Raw genomic sequence first — 16,572 nt, 5'->3', positions numbered from 1 at the left:
AAAAATGTATACATAGGTAGATATTTAATTTGATTTTGATTGTAATAATTAAAAAAAAAGAAAATTATGTGTGGAAACAACCGGATGAACCTAGCGCTCTCTTGAAGCATCCTCTCCTCCATTTTCATTTCCTTCCTTACAATCCCTTCCTATACATACAAACTACTGTGAAGCTTATATAAATCTCTCTCTCTCTTTTAAGTTTTTATATAATACTCGTATTAAATAATTTTGGTTTTAAATAATCTTAGAAAATAACAAAACCCTTATCTTTACTCCATTCTCACTCAACTCCCTCTCTCTTTTTTAACAAATCTCTCCCTTTACGCTCCACTCCAACCAGCACTTTCCTTTTCCCGGTACTTATGGCGACGGCAGCCTTTTCCGGCGTACCGTGTATCGACAGAACATCATTATTATCTGCCCAGCCGTCCTCCTCCTCATCGTCATCTGTTGTAGTCTGTTACAGTTCATTTTCAAAACCTGGAACCACACTATTACCCTCTTTGAAGCTCAAGAGTAGTAGGAACAACAATAATAGTAATGTTTTTCTGTTCGGAAACACCCGAAAGACCTCTCGATTATCTTTCCTTGTTCGCTGTGATTCTTCTTCTTCTTCTTCTTCTAATGGAAGGGTAATTTACTTACTATATATATATTGCATATGTTATTCTGTTTTGATTGATAGTTAGGGTTGTCAGTTGGGTAGAATTAACCCATGAGATACAAATAGGAAGCTTTTGTTAGAAATGTAGCATTCTCGAATTTCTAAACTAGTTTATGCCGTGTGGCGTCGACATAATCTTAAGAGTAGTAATATCTATATGATTATGCTTATGGTAAGACGAGTTTATCTTTTGAAAAAGAGTAAATGTAAATACAGGAATATGAGTTTAAGAACGATCCCTATGTTAGAAGAAACAGGTAAATGTCACCAATGTTGTGTAAAAAGTTGAGAAATTTGCAACCTTTACCCAAAGAAAGAAGGACTTGGATTTTACAAGGAGGAGGATGTAGAATTTCATAACTGGTGTCTGATCATGTGAAAACTCATATTTCTGCCATGGCAATTTTTTTTTTGAAAATGTACAGTAAAAGGTTAATTAAAAGTCTAATGTGTATGATGACAAACTTGTATAATTGTTTGTAAGTAGTTTTCGTTTCATGAGATGAGGATGGTTACAAAGGAGCATCTATATATATTGTTAGTTTCTTTCATTTGCGAATAGAGCTAGTGCCCGAGGTTTTTTATGCTGTTTTTCAATTTACGGTGTTGCTCAGTTAGTTGCTTCTTTCAATAGTATACTTATATATAGACGATGTATTGTTAGATTACACAACAAGAATTCACAGAGATGGCGTGGCAAGCAATCGTGTCTTCCCCTGAAGTGGCAAAGGAGAACAAACATCAAATTGTGGAGACTGAGCATTTGATGAAAGCTTTGCTGGAACAGAAAAATGGGTTAGCAAGGAGAATATTCTCCAAGGCTGGTGTGGATAATACTCGCCTTCTAGAAGCAACTGATAAGTACATTCAACGCCAACCAAAGGTAACATCTTGTTGTTGATGTGATGGATATATGTTTAAATGCTTTTTCGTGATGTTTTCTGATACTTGACTGGACAACATGTATGCAAACAACTTGTACCAGTCATTACAGTTTTTCGCTTGGCACCTCCTGATCGTATTGCATAATTTGCTGTATTTCTTGCAGGTTATTGGCGAGTCAGCTGGCTCGATGTTAGGGCGGGATTTGGAAGGTCTAATGCAGAGAGCCCGGGATTACAAGAAAGAGTATGGTGACTCTTTTGTATCTGTTGAGCATTTGGTACTTGGCTTTGTGCAAGATAGCCGATTCGGGAAACAGTTGTTTAGGGATTTTCAAATTTCATTGAAAACCTTAAAAGATGCAATAGAATCCATCAGAGGACGACAAACAGTAATAGACCAAGGTACCTATCTATATTATTTATTCCTGTTTCTGATAATTGATAAGGATATCACATTATAGCTAAGGACAAATATATGGCCGATCATGTATTTTTCTTGTTATGAAAATGGTAATATAACCTAATGAATCTTATGTACTCTTCATTGCCGTATATGAACTTCAGATCCTGAGGGGAAGTATGAATCACTAGAGAAATATGGTAAAGATTTGACTGCTATGGCGAGGGCAGGAAAGCTCGACCCTGTCATAGGAAGAGATGATGAAATACGGAGATGCATCCAGATTCTATCAAGGAGAACTAAGAATAATCCTGTGCTCATTGGTGAACCTGGTGTTGGAAAAACTGCAATATCTGAAGGGTATGTTATTACAATATTCCTTTTTTTTTCTTTTTCTAATCCTGCATTATGATTTATGGATATAATCCATAATGTGAACATAATATACTCTGCTAGCTAAATGATCTAACAACAGATTCCCTATATGGCAGGCTTGCTCAGAGAATAGTGCAAGGTGATGTGCCTCAAGCTCTAATGAACCGAAAGGTGAGTAGCTACATACTGTGCTTTCGTCCATAATCTTGTCATTTTTATCCCTTTGTGTGTGTAACCTCTGACTGACTTGCTAATTTTAACTCAGTTGATATCCCTAGACATGGGTGCACTTATTGCCGGAGCAAAATATCGTGGAGAATTTGAGGATCGACTTAAGGCAGTGCTGAGAGAGGTTACAGAGTCAGATGGGCAGATAATTCTTTTCATTGATGAGATCCATACTGTTGTTGGGGCAGGTATGGTAAACTAGCTGTAATTTCAAGTGCTTTGTGCTTTGTTTTGAACTGTTAACTTTTAATTATGTGTGAGTCCATTTTTATAAAAATGACTTGTGTTTGTAGGGGCAACCAATGGTGCGATGGATGCTGGGAATCTGTTGAAGCCTATGCTTGGTCGAGGAGAGTTGCGATGCATTGGTGCAACAACTTTAGACGAGTATCGTAAATATATAGAGAAAGATCCGGCATTGGAGCGCCGCTTTCAACAAGTTTATGTTGACCAGCCTACAGTAGAAGATACAGTTTCTATACTTCGTGGGCTGCGTGAAAGATATGAACTGCATCATGGAGTACGCATTTCAGATAGTGCACTTGTTGAAGCTGCAATTCTTTCAGATCGTTACATCAGTGGACGCTTTTTGCCAGATAAAGGTATTACAATCATATTAATTCTTAAACATCAGCATGTCTTTGTAAATATGTGGCATGGGCTAATAACCACATATCTCACACCGAGTTTGTGTATGTTGTGAAATTGCAGCCATTGATCTGGTAGATGAAGCAGCTGCTAAACTGAAAATGGAGATCACTTCAAAACCAACTGCGCTTGATGAAATCAATCGTGCTGTACTGAAACTTGAAATGGAGAGGCTGTCACTGACTAGTGATACGGATAAAGCTTCAAAGGATAGGTTGACCCGGCTCGAGTCAGAACTGGCTCTCTTGAAGGAGAGGCAAACTCAGTTGAATGAACAATGGGAGCATGAAAAGAGTGTCATGACAAATATGCAATCTATAAAGGAAGAGGTGAGTCAACTGTTCATTAATTTATTCAATTTCTCATCATATCAGAACTAACTATGTACATTTTGTGCAGATTGACCGGGTCAACCTAGAGATCCAGCAGGCAGAGCGTGAATATGATCTCAACCGTGCAGCTGAGCTGAAATACGGAAGTCTAAACTCTTTGTTGCGTCAACTTGACACTGCTGAAAAAGCATTGGTGGAGTATATGAGCTCAGGGAAGTCGATGCTCCGGGAAGAAGTTACTGGTGATGACATTGCAGAGATTGTGAGCAAATGGACTGGCATTCCACTATCAAAGCTTAAACAATCCGAGAGGGAGAAATTGTTACATCTGGAGGAAGAGTTACATAAACGTGTTGTAGGTCAGAATCCTGCGGTTACAGCTGTGGCCGAGGCTATCCAACGTTCCAGAGCTGGACTATCGGATCCTCACCGTCCAATAGCTAGTTTCATGTTCATGGGGCCTACTGGAGTTGGAAAAACTGAGCTAGCAAAAGCGCTTGCTTCTTACTTGTTTAACACAGAGGAGGCTCTAGTACGGATTGATATGAGTGAATACATGGAAAAGCACGCCGTTTCCAGATTGATAGGTGCACCACCTGGATATGTAGGTTATGAGGAAGGAGGGCAGTTGACAGAGATAGTACGCAGGAGGCCTTATGCTGTTATCCTGTTTGATGAAATTGAAAAGGCTCATGCTGATGTGTTCAATGTGTTCCTCCAGATCTTGGATGATGGCAGGGTGACAGACTCACAAGGTCGTACAGTCAGCTTCACCAACACTGTCATCATCATGACCTCAAACGTAGGCTCCCAGTACATACTTGACACCGATGACTCCATGCCCAAAGATCGAGCATACGAGACTATAAAGCAGAGAGTTATGGATGCAGCAAGGTCGGTATTTCGTCCCGAGTTCATGAACCGAGTTGATGAGTACATAGTATTCCAGCCTCTTGACCGCTCCCAAATCAACAGAATTGTTCGATTACAGGTAAGTTGCATGACACACCTAAGTTCACAACTTCACATAATGTTTTAGTTCACAAATATTGACGGAATCTAAATGTCCTATTTGTGATAACCAGTTGGAGCGGGTGCAGAAGAGGATAGCAGATCGGAAGCTAACAATTAATGTAAGTGAAGCTGCAGTTGAGCTTTTAGGAAGTCTTGGGTATGATCCAAACTATGGTGCTAGACCCGTCAAGCGTGTGATTCAACAATATGTTGAGAACGAGCTTGCAAAGGGCATATTGAGAGGAGACTTTAAGGATGAGGACACCATCTCAGTAGACACAGAAGTCACAGCATTCTCCAATGGCCAACTCCCCCAACAAAAGCTTGTTTTCAAGAAAGTCAACTCATTGCCTGGTGATGCACCCGAGGGCCAACAAGCATTATCACAAACTTTCTAGGTTGTGAGCCAACAGATAGATTATCCCTAAAAATGTACACATGTTTGTAACACTGGCAACATTGCACATTCATCTAGTATTTTAGTATACATAATAAATGCTTATGCTATGGTGAGTCATTTTGCCATTTTTGATAATCAAACCATCTATTACCATTATCGTTGTTATAAATGACTGACTTGTTCCAAATACAACAAAAACAAATCAAAAGTTTTTTTACAAGGTATACAACAACAGATTGATGATCAGCTGCTACAGCCGAAGTTAGCTTCTTGGTAAGAATTGCAGCATCATCGCTCGTGTCTTGTGATCGGCTGAAAGCCTTAGTTCACGCATCTCCTGGTACAACTTGGTTGCTGATTCGGTCCTCTTTCTTAGGCAAAAACCCTGAACTGCAGCATTATAAAGATGTGCATTTGGTGGAACTATCTGCACATAGCAAACCCACAGTTCATGCCATTCACACAATACAATATTGCAACAAATTTAACTAATTATACAAGAAGAGTTCAGCCTACCTTTAGTATTTCATGCACTTCATCATAAAGAGAACCCCAGACGCAAGATCTAATCAGTGACAACAGAGTTAAAGTGTCTGGAGTTTGCTTTTGATGAACCATGCGTTGATATACTTGCAACGCGACTCTTGGCTCATTTCCAACTTCACAAGCTCCAATCACACGACAATATGATGTAACATGAATCGGCAGTCCCAAATTTTCCATCTCCCATAGAATCTGCAACCCTCTTCTCCATGCACCAAGGCTCTTGCAGGCCGTTAGTGCAGTATTATACAAATGCAATCCAAGGGCAGACGGAGTCTCTTGTTGGACTCTTTCGAAAAGCCTAAGTGCATCACCATATTGCTCTGCTCTACATAAAGCAACGAGCAGTGCATTCCATGTATATGACGTAGGAACATGCCCTAAAGATTTCATGCAATCGTAGACTTTAAAGGCAAGATTAACCTGACCATTGTTCCCAAGTGAATGAATTAAGGCATTGAATATGATAATATTCGGATTCTCTTTTCTTTTCATCATACCACGAAACACACTTAACGCAAAATCCCATCTTCCATCTTTAGCAAACGCCATTATAACAGCTTCAGTGGTGCGGGTATCTGGTTCAACCTCATATTGAACCATTTCAAGATACGCTTCAATCGCCAAACCATACTGACAATACACAAGAAATATAGTAACCAACAAACGATACGTGACTAAATTCCCAACACAGTCATTATCCTTCATTATCCTCCAAACCCTGTCGCTTTTGACCCAATCTTTTTCATCCCGACACAATGTTAACATCATGTTAAACAAAACCTGGTCAACTTTCCTCTTATGATCATCGTCGCTCATAAGCTGTTCAAACATTTGAAACGCCGCTTCAAAGCCTCTAGCTTTAGCAACCCCTTGTAAGATCAAGTTATAGCTATGTCCACTTGTTCTATCATACGATTTCATCGATTCAAAAACTTGCAACGCATCATCAAGCTCGTCATTCCTTAGCAAACAAGACAGTAGAGCATTAAATGCATGAGATTCAGGTCTTAGACCCATGAAATCCATAGACGCATAAAGCTCCAGCGCGCTTCTAACCTTATCCGCCCTACTAAGCTTCAACAGGCGCCATGAAAGATTCTTCTCATCTCTTTCCTCCAAAAACTGCAGCCTGTTCTCATAAACAACTTCAGCCTCACCAACATCATTACCAACTTCTTCATATTTATCGTCCCACACCGAATGTTCCTTAACAACTGACCCGTATGCAAGCGAAACCTTGGGGGCAAACTTATCAACTCTACTACCTCTAGATACTTCTTTCGGTTTCGCCCTCCAACTGTTCGATGAAATGTCTGAACTGAAACTTTCCGAAAAACTCGCTACATGTAATCTAGTAGTATTATAGCACTCAGATAGCCCAAGTGGTGTTATATGAAATGCAATCGAAGTTGTCAAATATCCAGCCATTAATTAAACCCAAGTTCCAAACTTTCTTGAATCTTTCAGCCTTTTACTCACAACCAAACCAAGAAAATATACAAAAAAATAGATACAGATTGATATATATTCATATAATAATAACAATAATAATATTACAATTATAATGCACACAAATTCAAGAATTGAGGAGGGTTTTAGACCTGTTTGGACAACTATACTGAAAAGGGTTTTTGAGATACTATTCCCTATTCTCAAAAAAATCTCTACTTTTTAAATTATCTTTAAAAGGTACCACCTTCTTTGCACAATGTACAACTCAACAAAAAGACAACCGCGCTAAAAAAAACCTTTTTCCAACATAAAGTCCCTCACTTTCCTTTAAACCCCTTTTTTTTCACTCCCAAGATTTTGCAAGGATTTGTGAAATGGAAGAAAAAGATGAGCTTTCACAAATTGGTAAGTTAATTTATATTTTATTCTTATTGGTAATAATGGGTCTGGTTATTTTTTATAAGAAAGATAAACCCTGAATTGATTTGATATATGTTTTACTGTTATATGTAAAAAGAAAAAGTAGAAGATGGTAAAGATGAAGGTGTTGAAGAAGAGGGGTTGAAAATGGAAGGAATGGCATCACTAGCTTTGTTACCAAACGGGTCGATTTCGGGTCATTTTGTTCATCTTCCGGATTCTGTTTGTTATGGCATTCATGGCACTGGTATTTCACATTTACTTTGATGATATCGGAAGTGTTTTCTTTGTCTAGTTATCGTTTTAATTGAAGTTGTGATCCGTTTGTTAAGTGCTATAAGTGATTTATTTGGGGTTTAATCTGTGTAGGAAAGTATACTAGAATGAGTTTTTTGGGCTAATGAATTTGTTATCTTGAAAATAGAGATTGCATGTGAAAGGGAATGTAGCAGGGGTGAGGACTATCGGTTGGTTAAATTGACTATAATAGATTTCAATGTAAGTATTCAATGCTTTATGGTTTTGAGGTTTAAAGTTAAACGGGTTGGTTGTGATGAGTTGTTATATGCTGCAGAGCAAGAAAGAACGAGATATTGTGGTTGAAAGAAGAGGCCATGATGCTGCACGGCTATGTAATGTGGAACATGCTCATGGGTAAGCGTTTCTAACTTATCGTGCACGATTCACTTCGGAATTTTGAGTATCTTGTATGATAATTACCTAGCAAACATTTAACACTATGGATCTGACTTCGCAGTACAATGTTTTTGGTAGTATACTATAATGTCACCAAGCATGATTGTAATTTCACAGGTTTTCCAGTTTTTTTGCTTGTTATGTATCCACCATATTTAATCCGTTTTCTTGACAGATGGGAGAAGGATGTTGTTACTTTGGTTGACCAGAAACACCGGAAGAGCAAGATTGTGATTTCTTTTGAGTGTGAAACGCTTAAAGCAGATGAGACAGCAGAAGAGCATATTAAGCGGTTTATGCCTAATTTAACTGGCATGGATGCTGTTGGTAAGAATCATTTTAGATTTTTTTTTTAACAGTTACCAATTCTTTCAAAATATACAGCTTTATACAAGAGGATTTGCCCTTTATAGTTTTTAATCAAGAGCATTAATATGCAGTTAATATTGGCAAGATGAGTATTATAGGCTTGGACTTCAAAGCAGAAGTGGGATGCACAGAGCAAACTTCCTGACTCAGAATCTAATGAAAATTTTAAAAGCAAATCTTCGGTTACGCTTGCAAGCATGTGAGAACTCGTTTAATTTGACTCTGCTTAGGAAGTAGTAAGTTTCAAACCCAAATAGGATGTGATCATATGAATATACATCAAAAAGTGGCTTTCTTACTGACTTAATATGTTGATTGAATGCATATACCACTATGGCCTTTTTTGTTAAAAGTGATAGCTAGTAAATATTGATCAATCCTTTTGGAAGTATATTAGTGCAAGGTTGCTGACAAAAAAAAAAGGAAAAAAAAAAGCCAAAATGTAGACTTCTAAAGAAAATAGAGCACAAGCACAAAGGGTCGTCACAACCCAGCACACACCATGGGTGCGCAAGCAAACATCTATGGGCTGCAGTTGTAGCCCTTGTGCTGCATCACTTATTATAATTTTAGACTGGATTCTCAAAATATTTGAAAGGATGACTAGTTTTTAGCATGTACGATGGAAGAAGAGTCTTTTTTGTTTGTTCTTTGTGATATCAATGCAATGTTGTCGGTATCCACTTCCTGAAAAGTAGGTTACATGTGACATTCATGTGAATATTAGGGTGTGGCATTTTTGAACGCAAATATAGGATGTTCCACCTTTTTGAGTGCAGAACTCTAGATAAAAACACATATGGAATTCTTTTATGATATGGCAAAACCATTCATGCTGACAGCATATAGCCTTTGTAGGTGATTATATCCATGTTATGGTTACTGGTATACATAAGCCTTAGATTAATGACCTTCTAGTAATCTATAAGATGTATTAGGATTTCTAAAGATTATTCATAGGTACGAATGTAGCCTTTAAACCATTATGGAAGTTTTTATTAATTCATGAGCTTTTGTCTATAAGCACAAGTATTCAAAAACTCAATATCAAGCAACCACAAACCTTTAATAAATCACAATAGAGCACGGCACAAACAGTTCCTGAGTACATCAACCTTTCTTCCCTTATACAAAACCAACCGTCCCCTCAAACCGCCCTCTTCATCTATATTCTATAGTTCATGTACAAAAAGGTCAAGTCCTGCAAAAATGATGCTTATCATTCAGAGGTAGGTTGAAGAGAGATGACTGTTTCAAAAGCACCCACCAATGCCCCTACCCTTGTCTTCCTGCTCTCCACTAGCTTACTTGCTGTTTCTTCTATTACACGATTAAACAATTCCTGAGCTTCTTTCCTTTGCATCTCTTGATGCTTCAATGTAACTGTTTTTGAGTCGTGACAAGAATCATTTCTTGCTTCATCAACTCTCTTTCTAAACCTTATTCTACCAATCTGCTCTTCCCCATTATCATCTAGGACTTTCCCTCTCCTAAATTTGAGCCTCCTCGGACCACTATCCCCAGACTCGAATTCAACAATCCTTCCCTTCCTGAACTTTACTTTATACCCCCCATCTTTGTCTTCACAAATTACCACCCTAAAATTGCAATTCCCTTCTGAAGTTTCTATTTCATAATCATCTTCATAGACAACTTCTTCGGTACCAGTGTATTCACATTCTTCTTCTGAAACTGCTTTGTCATCATCATGCTGAGACTTCAAGCTTACATCTTGTTCATCAGAAGCTGATTGTGAACTTTCAGAATTTGGAAGGTTGGTTGATTCTGTAGGTAGAGTTGGAGGACACTCAACTATTTCAACAGTTGGAGCAACAAATTCCAACTCTGTTCTCTCAGCTTCATGCAAGGTCATTTCCTGAACCTTCTCGGCAATCAACTTTTTGAGTTTGTTTTTTGTAATTCTATTTTGATTCTGTACAGGAGACCCAAACTTATGGTTCTTGGGCAACGATCCAGTCCGAGTAGCCTTGGGGGATACTCTTTCTACAGAAGTTGATTTACGTACCATTCTTGTAGTTTTAGTAGTCTTGGAGTCTTTTTCAAGTTTTTGTCCATTTAATCGTGCCAAAGAATTAAAAGAAAGATTACGCCTTTTAGGTATATTGAGCTCATGTTGCGTCGTTGAACTGCTTTTTGAAACTCCACCTTTTTTAGATGGTATCGAGTTTTCCCACTTCATGACGTTGACACATTCAGCAGTTCCACGGAAAATAGGACCACGAGAAGGTTTAGGCTTTGATTTTGTTATCTTGGTTCTCTCCGCAGGAACTTCAGTCATTTTAATGATTTTCTTCTTGATGACTGGCCTTTTTCTTGATCCCGACCTTCTTGTAGGTCTCTTTAGTTCTAGCAATTCATTTTCTATACCATGTTTACACAAATCATGACAAGAACCCAATGGAGGTCTGAGATAACGTGAGAGAATACGACATTTTTCTCCAGTAGTGCATTGAGAACTTGATATGATGTACCTCTTGCTTTTGGCTTTAGAACCTCTTGGAGCACCACCAACAGCGACCGTGTATGCAGGCCCTGATATAGATACCAATGCCCTTGATGTATTTCTGTTTTTCGGGGTTCGTGTAATTTGGGTTGCCATTACAATAGTAAGAGCACTTAACCTGCAGCGAGAGAAATATGTGTCGATAAGACTAGACTGAAATCCAAGCAGTTTTAGAGCTGGTGAAACAGACTCGTGTGTATATGTATTCATTTAAAATAAAAATAAAAAACACATGAATCACAAAATGTAAGTCGACTGACCCCGGCGTCCCCCCCCCCCCCCCCTAACACAAACATAAAATAAAGCGCCTCTTTGATCGGTATTAAAATCGATAATCTCAAAGAATCTGTCATATTAGGAACACAACATATCATCATTACAATCCAGAAACAAACTATCAATATGTAAAGGCATATAAGGTTGTATTGTATGGTTACTTGATCTTTCACATGTCATTTGCTTAAATATATATGAATCGTGTTATGATTTACATACAGATCTGTATATATATATACACATATACCTTTCTGTTACGTGAGCTTTTTTTCCTTTGATAAAGAAGAAAAGGAGGGTGTAACAGAAAAGGGATTGATTAATAAGATGAAGAGACCTCTAATTGGTGAAAAGTGGTAATGGTATAAAGCCTAAAGCTTGTTTATTGGGGTGAGAGAGATTGGCGGGGAATCAAGAAATAAAATGAATGTTAGTTATGGACCCAATAATTTTTCTTACAAGACCCAATCAAGTAAATATACATTTTTAATTTAAAGGTCGTATTTTGTTGTAGTTTATATTAAGATTTTGTTGAGGATAGTCTATAAACCGTTTCTCAGGTGGCCTAGTGGTAAAAGCATTCTCAAGGTCTCAAAAAAGACCTGGTCCCAACCTTGCTAGGTAAATATCTTGGGATTATTAGCAGAAAAGTCTAAGTCTCTAAGAAATGGCCGTAGAATATCAGTTGGGTACGTACCTTAGAGCTAAAGACTTGACTTCTAGGGTAGGCTGAACATCGATCCTTCATTGTTTACCGTTTTTTATGATAGCCTTGAAGATTATGATTAGGTACAAAACATCGAGCCAGGATCACTAAAACACGATATCATAACAAAAATCTTTCATAAATGAATGATTACATCAAAAAAATCTTATATAGTTGCTAGTTTGATGTCATGTTTGATTGATCATTCAAATCACCATCTAAATTTTGTGAAAACGCAAGGGCTACCCACAACTCTTACAAAGATATCAACACATGAAAAGATATTAACACATGATAGATCCTTACAGTGTGACTTTTAAAGGGCATATCCTGGATCAAGACGATGGTTCCTATACTTTCTTATATATTTTCCCAATCAATACACTATTCTAACATATGTGCAATAGCAAGATGCTACTTTCTTGAAACAAAAAGGGGGAAAAAGGACAAAAAGAGTTTGTGTAAAACTATATTATATGAGTAGTAACTACACTATTCATTCCAGTATCTTCCTTTATGATTCGCTTTTTTTATTGCTCCATTTTATCATCGTTTGCGACCTGATACAGTCTTCTTTACCGCTCCAACTGAGACTAGAAACTGATCAAGTGACGATAATGTTTTCATATCATCTGGTGGGAAGTAACTTGCAGCCTTTCCCATAATAGATGTGAAGAAAAGTTGAAGTGAAGGGCCTGTAACATAACGATCACCTAATAGATCATCAAGAAATCCAAAAGCTGCTAGAAAATCTGACTTGTTGGCATTTATAGGAGCAGCAAAGTGTGCTGGAATGATTCTCTTGAACCTCCAGTCTCTGGCAATGCTGTCGGTCCAATCCCTCACCTGAAATACTCAATTTCAAAAGTCAAGGTCCACATTAGTTCTGGTTTCAAGGAGTATAATGACATATTTCTTTCAGATATTGAATTAAACAAATCTAACAAATCTGTAACACATTTCGTTTGCACTAACAAAGATGCTCAAACTAATAAAACTTTAGAATTCAGGATGATCTTCTAAGATAACTGGTTTTCAGGTGCCATGTAAGAAATAAGTAAACATGGTCAAACATTAACTCCACATAAGCTGCGATATCATGTTATCCATGTCATTAGGGTCTTATTATCTTATAGTGAATTTTTAAAAGTTTGAATTTGTAAAATCATTTCTTTTGAAAGTATAAGCACTAGTGCGGGTGCAAATGAAGAATGCTAAAGTTTGTTACTTTTTATGCAATGTGCCCAATCTAATACTCTGCTGGTCAAGGAACGTGCCTTTTCTGGAACTTTGCTGAAGACTAATGTTTTAACAATGGGGGAAACAATCAACTTCTGCGACATTTGAGAGAAACTAGCTTTAGGTTCCAACAGATTTGACGGACCAAGAAACAAGATTTGAAGAACCATTCTTTCCCACCCTGCAACAAAAGGTCTGAACGAATCAGATGAATATAATAACAGCAATAGCTACAAACTTTACTGTCTTTAACAACAAACAGACCTTTTTGCCTGTTTATAGTGTTATCAATGACTGGTTCTTGAGGGACTTCCTTCCCTTTACTGAGAAGTTTTACAGCCAACCCGTTTTTAGCCGATGCCAACAACGAATCATTGCTTATACACTCAGGAGGCTGCTTTGGGACATATATTACAGCATCTGTCACTAGTAACGTTTTTGAACTCTTGTGATAAAAAGCTACCTCCACATATGGTCCAATTCCTAAATCAACAATACAAACATGTCTAAAGTTTAAAAATTCACTAATGGATAATGCTATGATTGAACAAAAAATTGATATTAGCGCTTTTATTACCAACTTCAGGAGAGCTCAGAACTTTTTGTTCAATCTCTGCTGCCCATGGGGTCAAAAGGTCCTCATGTTCTAACGTTTTGGCACGAAAAATACCAAAAAATTCAAGTGGTAAATTCAAAGGCCAGCTCCATTGTCTTGGTGCCACCCATATTTGAGCTTGTGGGAACTTTCTGGAAAATGGACCAACAAATATTTTATGCTCATAAGCAAATGTAGGCAGGACAATGTACTCTACTGGAGCTCCTAATTCCTTAACAAGCTGAGAATTTGCCACATAGATCACACATAAACACAAAATCAAGATCCGAGAATTCGTCTTCAAATATCACACAAAAATCGACAAATATATGTTTTCTTATATTTAAAAGTAAGACCTGAATGCATTCTTTGGTTGGGGCAATTGGTGCATGCACCCATAATCCACCTGATTTAAGTTTGATGACAGTCATTCTTGTGTTTGTTGAAACACTACTAAATCCCAATGCCTGTTCTTGCTCAAACATCCATATTGTGTCCTTTACAACCTGAAATGGTGTCAAAAGATTTCACCTTTCAGGATAATAAACACAACCCAGATGCACTATCACACAACCTGTTCAGTTAACGTTTTATCCAAAATGTATGAAACAGAAAATGTGTTTAAAAACAATTTTTTTCATGGAAATTTATTTATTGGAAACAAAGTGTCTCTCTTCTTGCTTATAAGTACACTTTGAATAACTACTTTTCATAGAATTACAAGAAAAAAAAAAATGAAGAATCAAGAAAGTTTTCTGTAACTAAACAAAGATTTTTACCTCAGTCCTAGTAGTGGGCCTGTTAAGAAAAGGGCCAAGAGGAAAAGGGAAGCCAGTAAAATTCACATAAAATGTACCACCACTGCCTCCGCCGCCGCTGCTTCCGGTGGTTCCGGCAGAAGCAGACACCACCAAACTGGGAAAAATCCTAGCTTTACATTTACTAATTGGTTTTAAATTTATAGAAAAAGATTCTAATTGAGACCCACTAAGAAACTTTGAATTGGGTTGTTTGAAAAGATCTGAACTTTGAAGGGATTTAAGTGATAGAACAGAAATGGCTGATGCCATTTTTGTTTATTTTTCTTGAAATTTGGTTAAGAGAAAGAAACTGAGGGTTGAAGAATCTGGAAGAGAGAAAAAAGGGTCCAAAAGGTAAGGTGTGTGATTGGAGGTTCTGATTCTAACACGTGGAGGATGGTGGATTTTCCCAGTTGGACTTTAAAGCTTTTTTTTTCATTTTTGTGGTAAATATTAATGAAAATGACTAATCCTCTTACCAAAATAGTCTAAAAATCCTTTAATAAATTGACATGTGGTGTTTACTAATTTTCTTTTTTAATTTTACCCTCTGATTTTTTCACATGTCATAATCCAATAGTTAGGAGGATCTTTAGGCTATTGTGTTAGAAAAATTAATCATTTCCCAAATATAATTATAGAAGTGTAGTAACAAAGAAAATTGTGGATTAGATTACTAAAGTAAAATTAGATCAACTTTAGCCATTGAATTAAATCAATAGTCAAGATGAAAATATGATATTTAAATCTTGACCATTATTTTAAAGTTGATCTAACTGTACCTATAAAATTGGATCAACTTTAAAGAATCTCAATCCAAAAATTGTATAGATAAATTGGAAAAAGGGACCTACGTGTGATGAATTGGTGTATTGAGTTATGGGTCAACTGACAACTAAGTGGTGGGTGGTCAAAATAGTTGTAGCCATGATTAGAAGTTTATAAGCATATCATGGATTATCAAGAGTAAGGTGACCTATTGGTTACATGTAACGATGTTCTTAAACAAGCCCTCGTATTAGCACTTTCTTAGGGTGAAGATCTTGTGTTGGTCAGGAACGGATTCGAAAACAAGCACATAATAACCGGTTAGGTCATGTATATTTGAGCCTAAAACTCTGTCACTCCCAATTACAGTAGTTGTTCCCTTTACACTCTACATGAATAAAACTTTAGATGGTACTTTTCATGATTTACTGTTTAATGACGATTGGCCTTGATTTATTTAATGTGACGCTGGTAACGCGTTTTGGTGTCATTTATAGTGTTTATACCATGGAAAGGAAAAAGGGAGTGTTTGATTGTGAAGTCAGTGGATAAAAAGAGGTGATTAAAGCAAATAGATGATCCAATAGTTCATATTGATAGTTTTATCTTTTGAACATATAGTGGTGTCTACATTTGGTCACATATCCACTATTGATGATTGATGACGGGGGTGACCATCACAAAGGTACAAGGAATAATTATACTGAAGTGGGTTAGCCTAACAGCAAAGCTTGAAACATACACCCGGCTTGATGTTGGTACTTTTCTGGGGTTCAAGTTTTTTGATCAAAAGATCTCAAGTTTCCTCACGGTGTTCATAGACTACACATATAGAATACGAATACATGTGTTGTAGTCTTACAACACAGATCATCACGTCACACATTTTACATTAGATACTAAGGCGACATCTTATATTGTACATGTATGTCAAGCTTGATTCATTTGTAACACGAGTATTATTTCAATTAACTTGCCTATGTGAAGGTCGATTGTCCGTATGTATGATCTTCAAGCATCTTTTCAAATTCTCCTAAATATACTTTGGCAAAAAGATCCATGGTTACATGTCAAATAACTCTGTTAACAGAAACACAAAGATAAGTCACATTGGAGACAATATGACACATCTGTTTTCAACAGGTATAATACGCCAATGCATGAGTTTGAAATCTCATAAGAGGAAAAACGGAGATACAAAGCAACCTTCATATAAGGCGATATATCAGATCAACA

At 37.1% G+C, this 16,572-nt stretch overlaps 5 protein-coding genes across 6 annotated transcripts; 2 read left to right on the top strand and 3 right to left on the bottom strand.

Annotated features, from left to right (window-relative positions):
• The first annotated feature begins 142 nt into the window (after window positions 1-142).
• LOC122606021 (chaperone protein ClpB3, chloroplastic) lies at window positions 143-5,083 on the top strand. Its single transcript, XM_043778990.1, has 10 exons — window positions 143-635; window positions 1,332-1,550; window positions 1,716-1,953; window positions 2,116-2,311; window positions 2,443-2,497; window positions 2,592-2,742; window positions 2,848-3,156; window positions 3,266-3,531; window positions 3,602-4,525; window positions 4,620-5,083. The coding sequence occupies exons 1-10, from the start codon at window positions 366-368 to the stop codon at window positions 4,944-4,946; spliced, it is 2,955 nt and encodes a 984-aa protein (XP_043634925.1). The 5' UTR covers window positions 143-365; the 3' UTR covers window positions 4,947-5,083.
• On the bottom strand, window positions 5,074-7,101 carry LOC122606022 (pentatricopeptide repeat-containing protein At3g29290). The gene is made up of 2 exons (XM_043778991.1): window positions 5,465-7,101; window positions 5,074-5,375 (listed from the first exon to the last, which is right to left on the bottom strand). The coding sequence occupies exons 1-2, from the start codon at window positions 6,920-6,922 to the stop codon at window positions 5,211-5,213; spliced, it is 1,623 nt and encodes a 540-aa protein (XP_043634926.1). The 5' UTR covers window positions 6,923-7,101; the 3' UTR covers window positions 5,074-5,210.
• A 179-nt stretch (window positions 7,102-7,280) lies between these two features.
• On the top strand, window positions 7,281-8,757 carry LOC122605902. Its single transcript, XM_043778861.1, has 6 exons — window positions 7,281-7,351; window positions 7,464-7,613; window positions 7,791-7,864; window positions 7,941-8,020; window positions 8,238-8,389; window positions 8,503-8,757. The coding sequence occupies exons 1-6, from the start codon at window positions 7,321-7,323 to the stop codon at window positions 8,574-8,576; spliced, it is 561 nt and encodes a 186-aa protein (XP_043634796.1). The 5' UTR covers window positions 7,281-7,320; the 3' UTR covers window positions 8,577-8,757.
• Window positions 8,758-9,407: 650 nt separating this feature from the next.
• Window positions 9,408-11,567, bottom strand: LOC122606003. Its single transcript, XM_043778971.1, has 2 exons — window positions 11,479-11,567; window positions 9,408-11,073 (listed from the first exon to the last, which is right to left on the bottom strand). The coding sequence occupies exon 2, from the start codon at window positions 11,049-11,051 to the stop codon at window positions 9,651-9,653; it is 1,401 nt and encodes a 466-aa protein (XP_043634906.1). The 5' UTR covers window positions 11,052-11,073; window positions 11,479-11,567; the 3' UTR covers window positions 9,408-9,650.
• Window positions 11,568-12,196: 629 nt separating this feature from the next.
• LOC122603430 lies at window positions 12,197-14,896 on the bottom strand. Of its 2 annotated transcripts, none has more exons than XM_043776129.1 (6): window positions 14,548-14,887; window positions 14,125-14,274; window positions 13,751-14,009; window positions 13,438-13,656; window positions 13,212-13,354; window positions 12,197-12,780 (listed from the first exon to the last, which is right to left on the bottom strand). In XM_043776129.1, exons 1-6 carry the CDS (start codon window positions 14,836-14,838, stop codon window positions 12,481-12,483), a joined length of 1,362 nt encoding a protein of 453 aa, XP_043632064.1. In that variant the 5' UTR covers window positions 14,839-14,887; the 3' UTR covers window positions 12,197-12,480. The 2 variants fall into 2 exon arrangements, with proteins under 2 accessions (XP_043632064.1, XP_043632065.1); XM_043776130.1 differs by having other exon boundaries at window positions 12,559-12,780; window positions 13,163-13,354; window positions 14,548-14,896.
• Window positions 14,897-16,572: the final 1,676 nt, after the last annotated feature.

The sequence above is a fragment of the Erigeron canadensis genome, chromosome 6 (assembly GCF_010389155.1).
Source record: "Erigeron canadensis isolate Cc75 chromosome 6, C_canadensis_v1, whole genome shotgun sequence".
Classification (NCBI taxonomy): Eukaryota; Viridiplantae; Streptophyta; class Magnoliopsida; order Asterales; family Asteraceae; genus Erigeron; species Erigeron canadensis.
This window is presented reverse-complemented; position numbering and strand designations above follow the sequence as displayed.

Coding starts and splice junctions, on each gene's coding strand:
- LOC122606021 (XM_043778990.1), top strand. CDS start 366: ATGGCGACGGCAGCCTTTTCCGGCGTACCGTGTATCGACAGAACATCA. Junction 636..1,331: donor CTTCTTCTTCTAATGGAAGG/GTAATTTACTTA, acceptor ATGTATTGTTAG/ATTACACAACAAGAATTCAC. Junction 1,551..1,715: donor ACATTCAACGCCAACCAAAG/GTAACATCTTGT, acceptor TATTTCTTGCAG/GTTATTGGCGAGTCAGCTGG.
- LOC122606022 (XM_043778991.1), bottom strand. CDS start 6,922: ATGGCTGGATATTTGACAACTTCGATTGCATTTCATATAACACCACTT. Junction 5,376..5,464: donor AAGTGCATGAAATACTAAAG/GTAGGCTGAACT, acceptor TGCTATGTGCAG/ATAGTTCCACCAAATGCACA.
- LOC122605902 (XM_043778861.1), top strand. CDS start 7,321: ATGGAAGAAAAAGATGAGCTTTCACAAATTG. Junction 8,021..8,237: donor AATGTGGAACATGCTCATGG/GTAAGCGTTTCT, acceptor TTTTCTTGACAG/ATGGGAGAAGGATGTTGTTA. Junction 8,390..8,502: donor AACTGGCATGGATGCTGTTG/GTAAGAATCATT, acceptor ATTAATATGCAG/TTAATATTGGCAAGATGAGT.
- LOC122606003 (XM_043778971.1), bottom strand. CDS start 11,051: ATGGCAACCCAAATTACACGAACCCCGAAAAACAGAAATACATCAAGG.
- LOC122603430 (XM_043776129.1), bottom strand. CDS start 14,838: ATGGCATCAGCCATTTCTGTTCTATCACTTAAATCCCTTCAAAGTTCA. Junction 13,657..13,750: donor TCTGAGCTCTCCTGAAGTTG/GTAATAAAAGCG, acceptor TTGTTGATTTAG/GAATTGGACCATATGTGGAG. Junction 12,781..13,211: donor TCAGCAAAGTTCCAGAAAAG/GCACGTTCCTTG, acceptor TGAGTATTTCAG/GTGAGGGATTGGACCGACAG.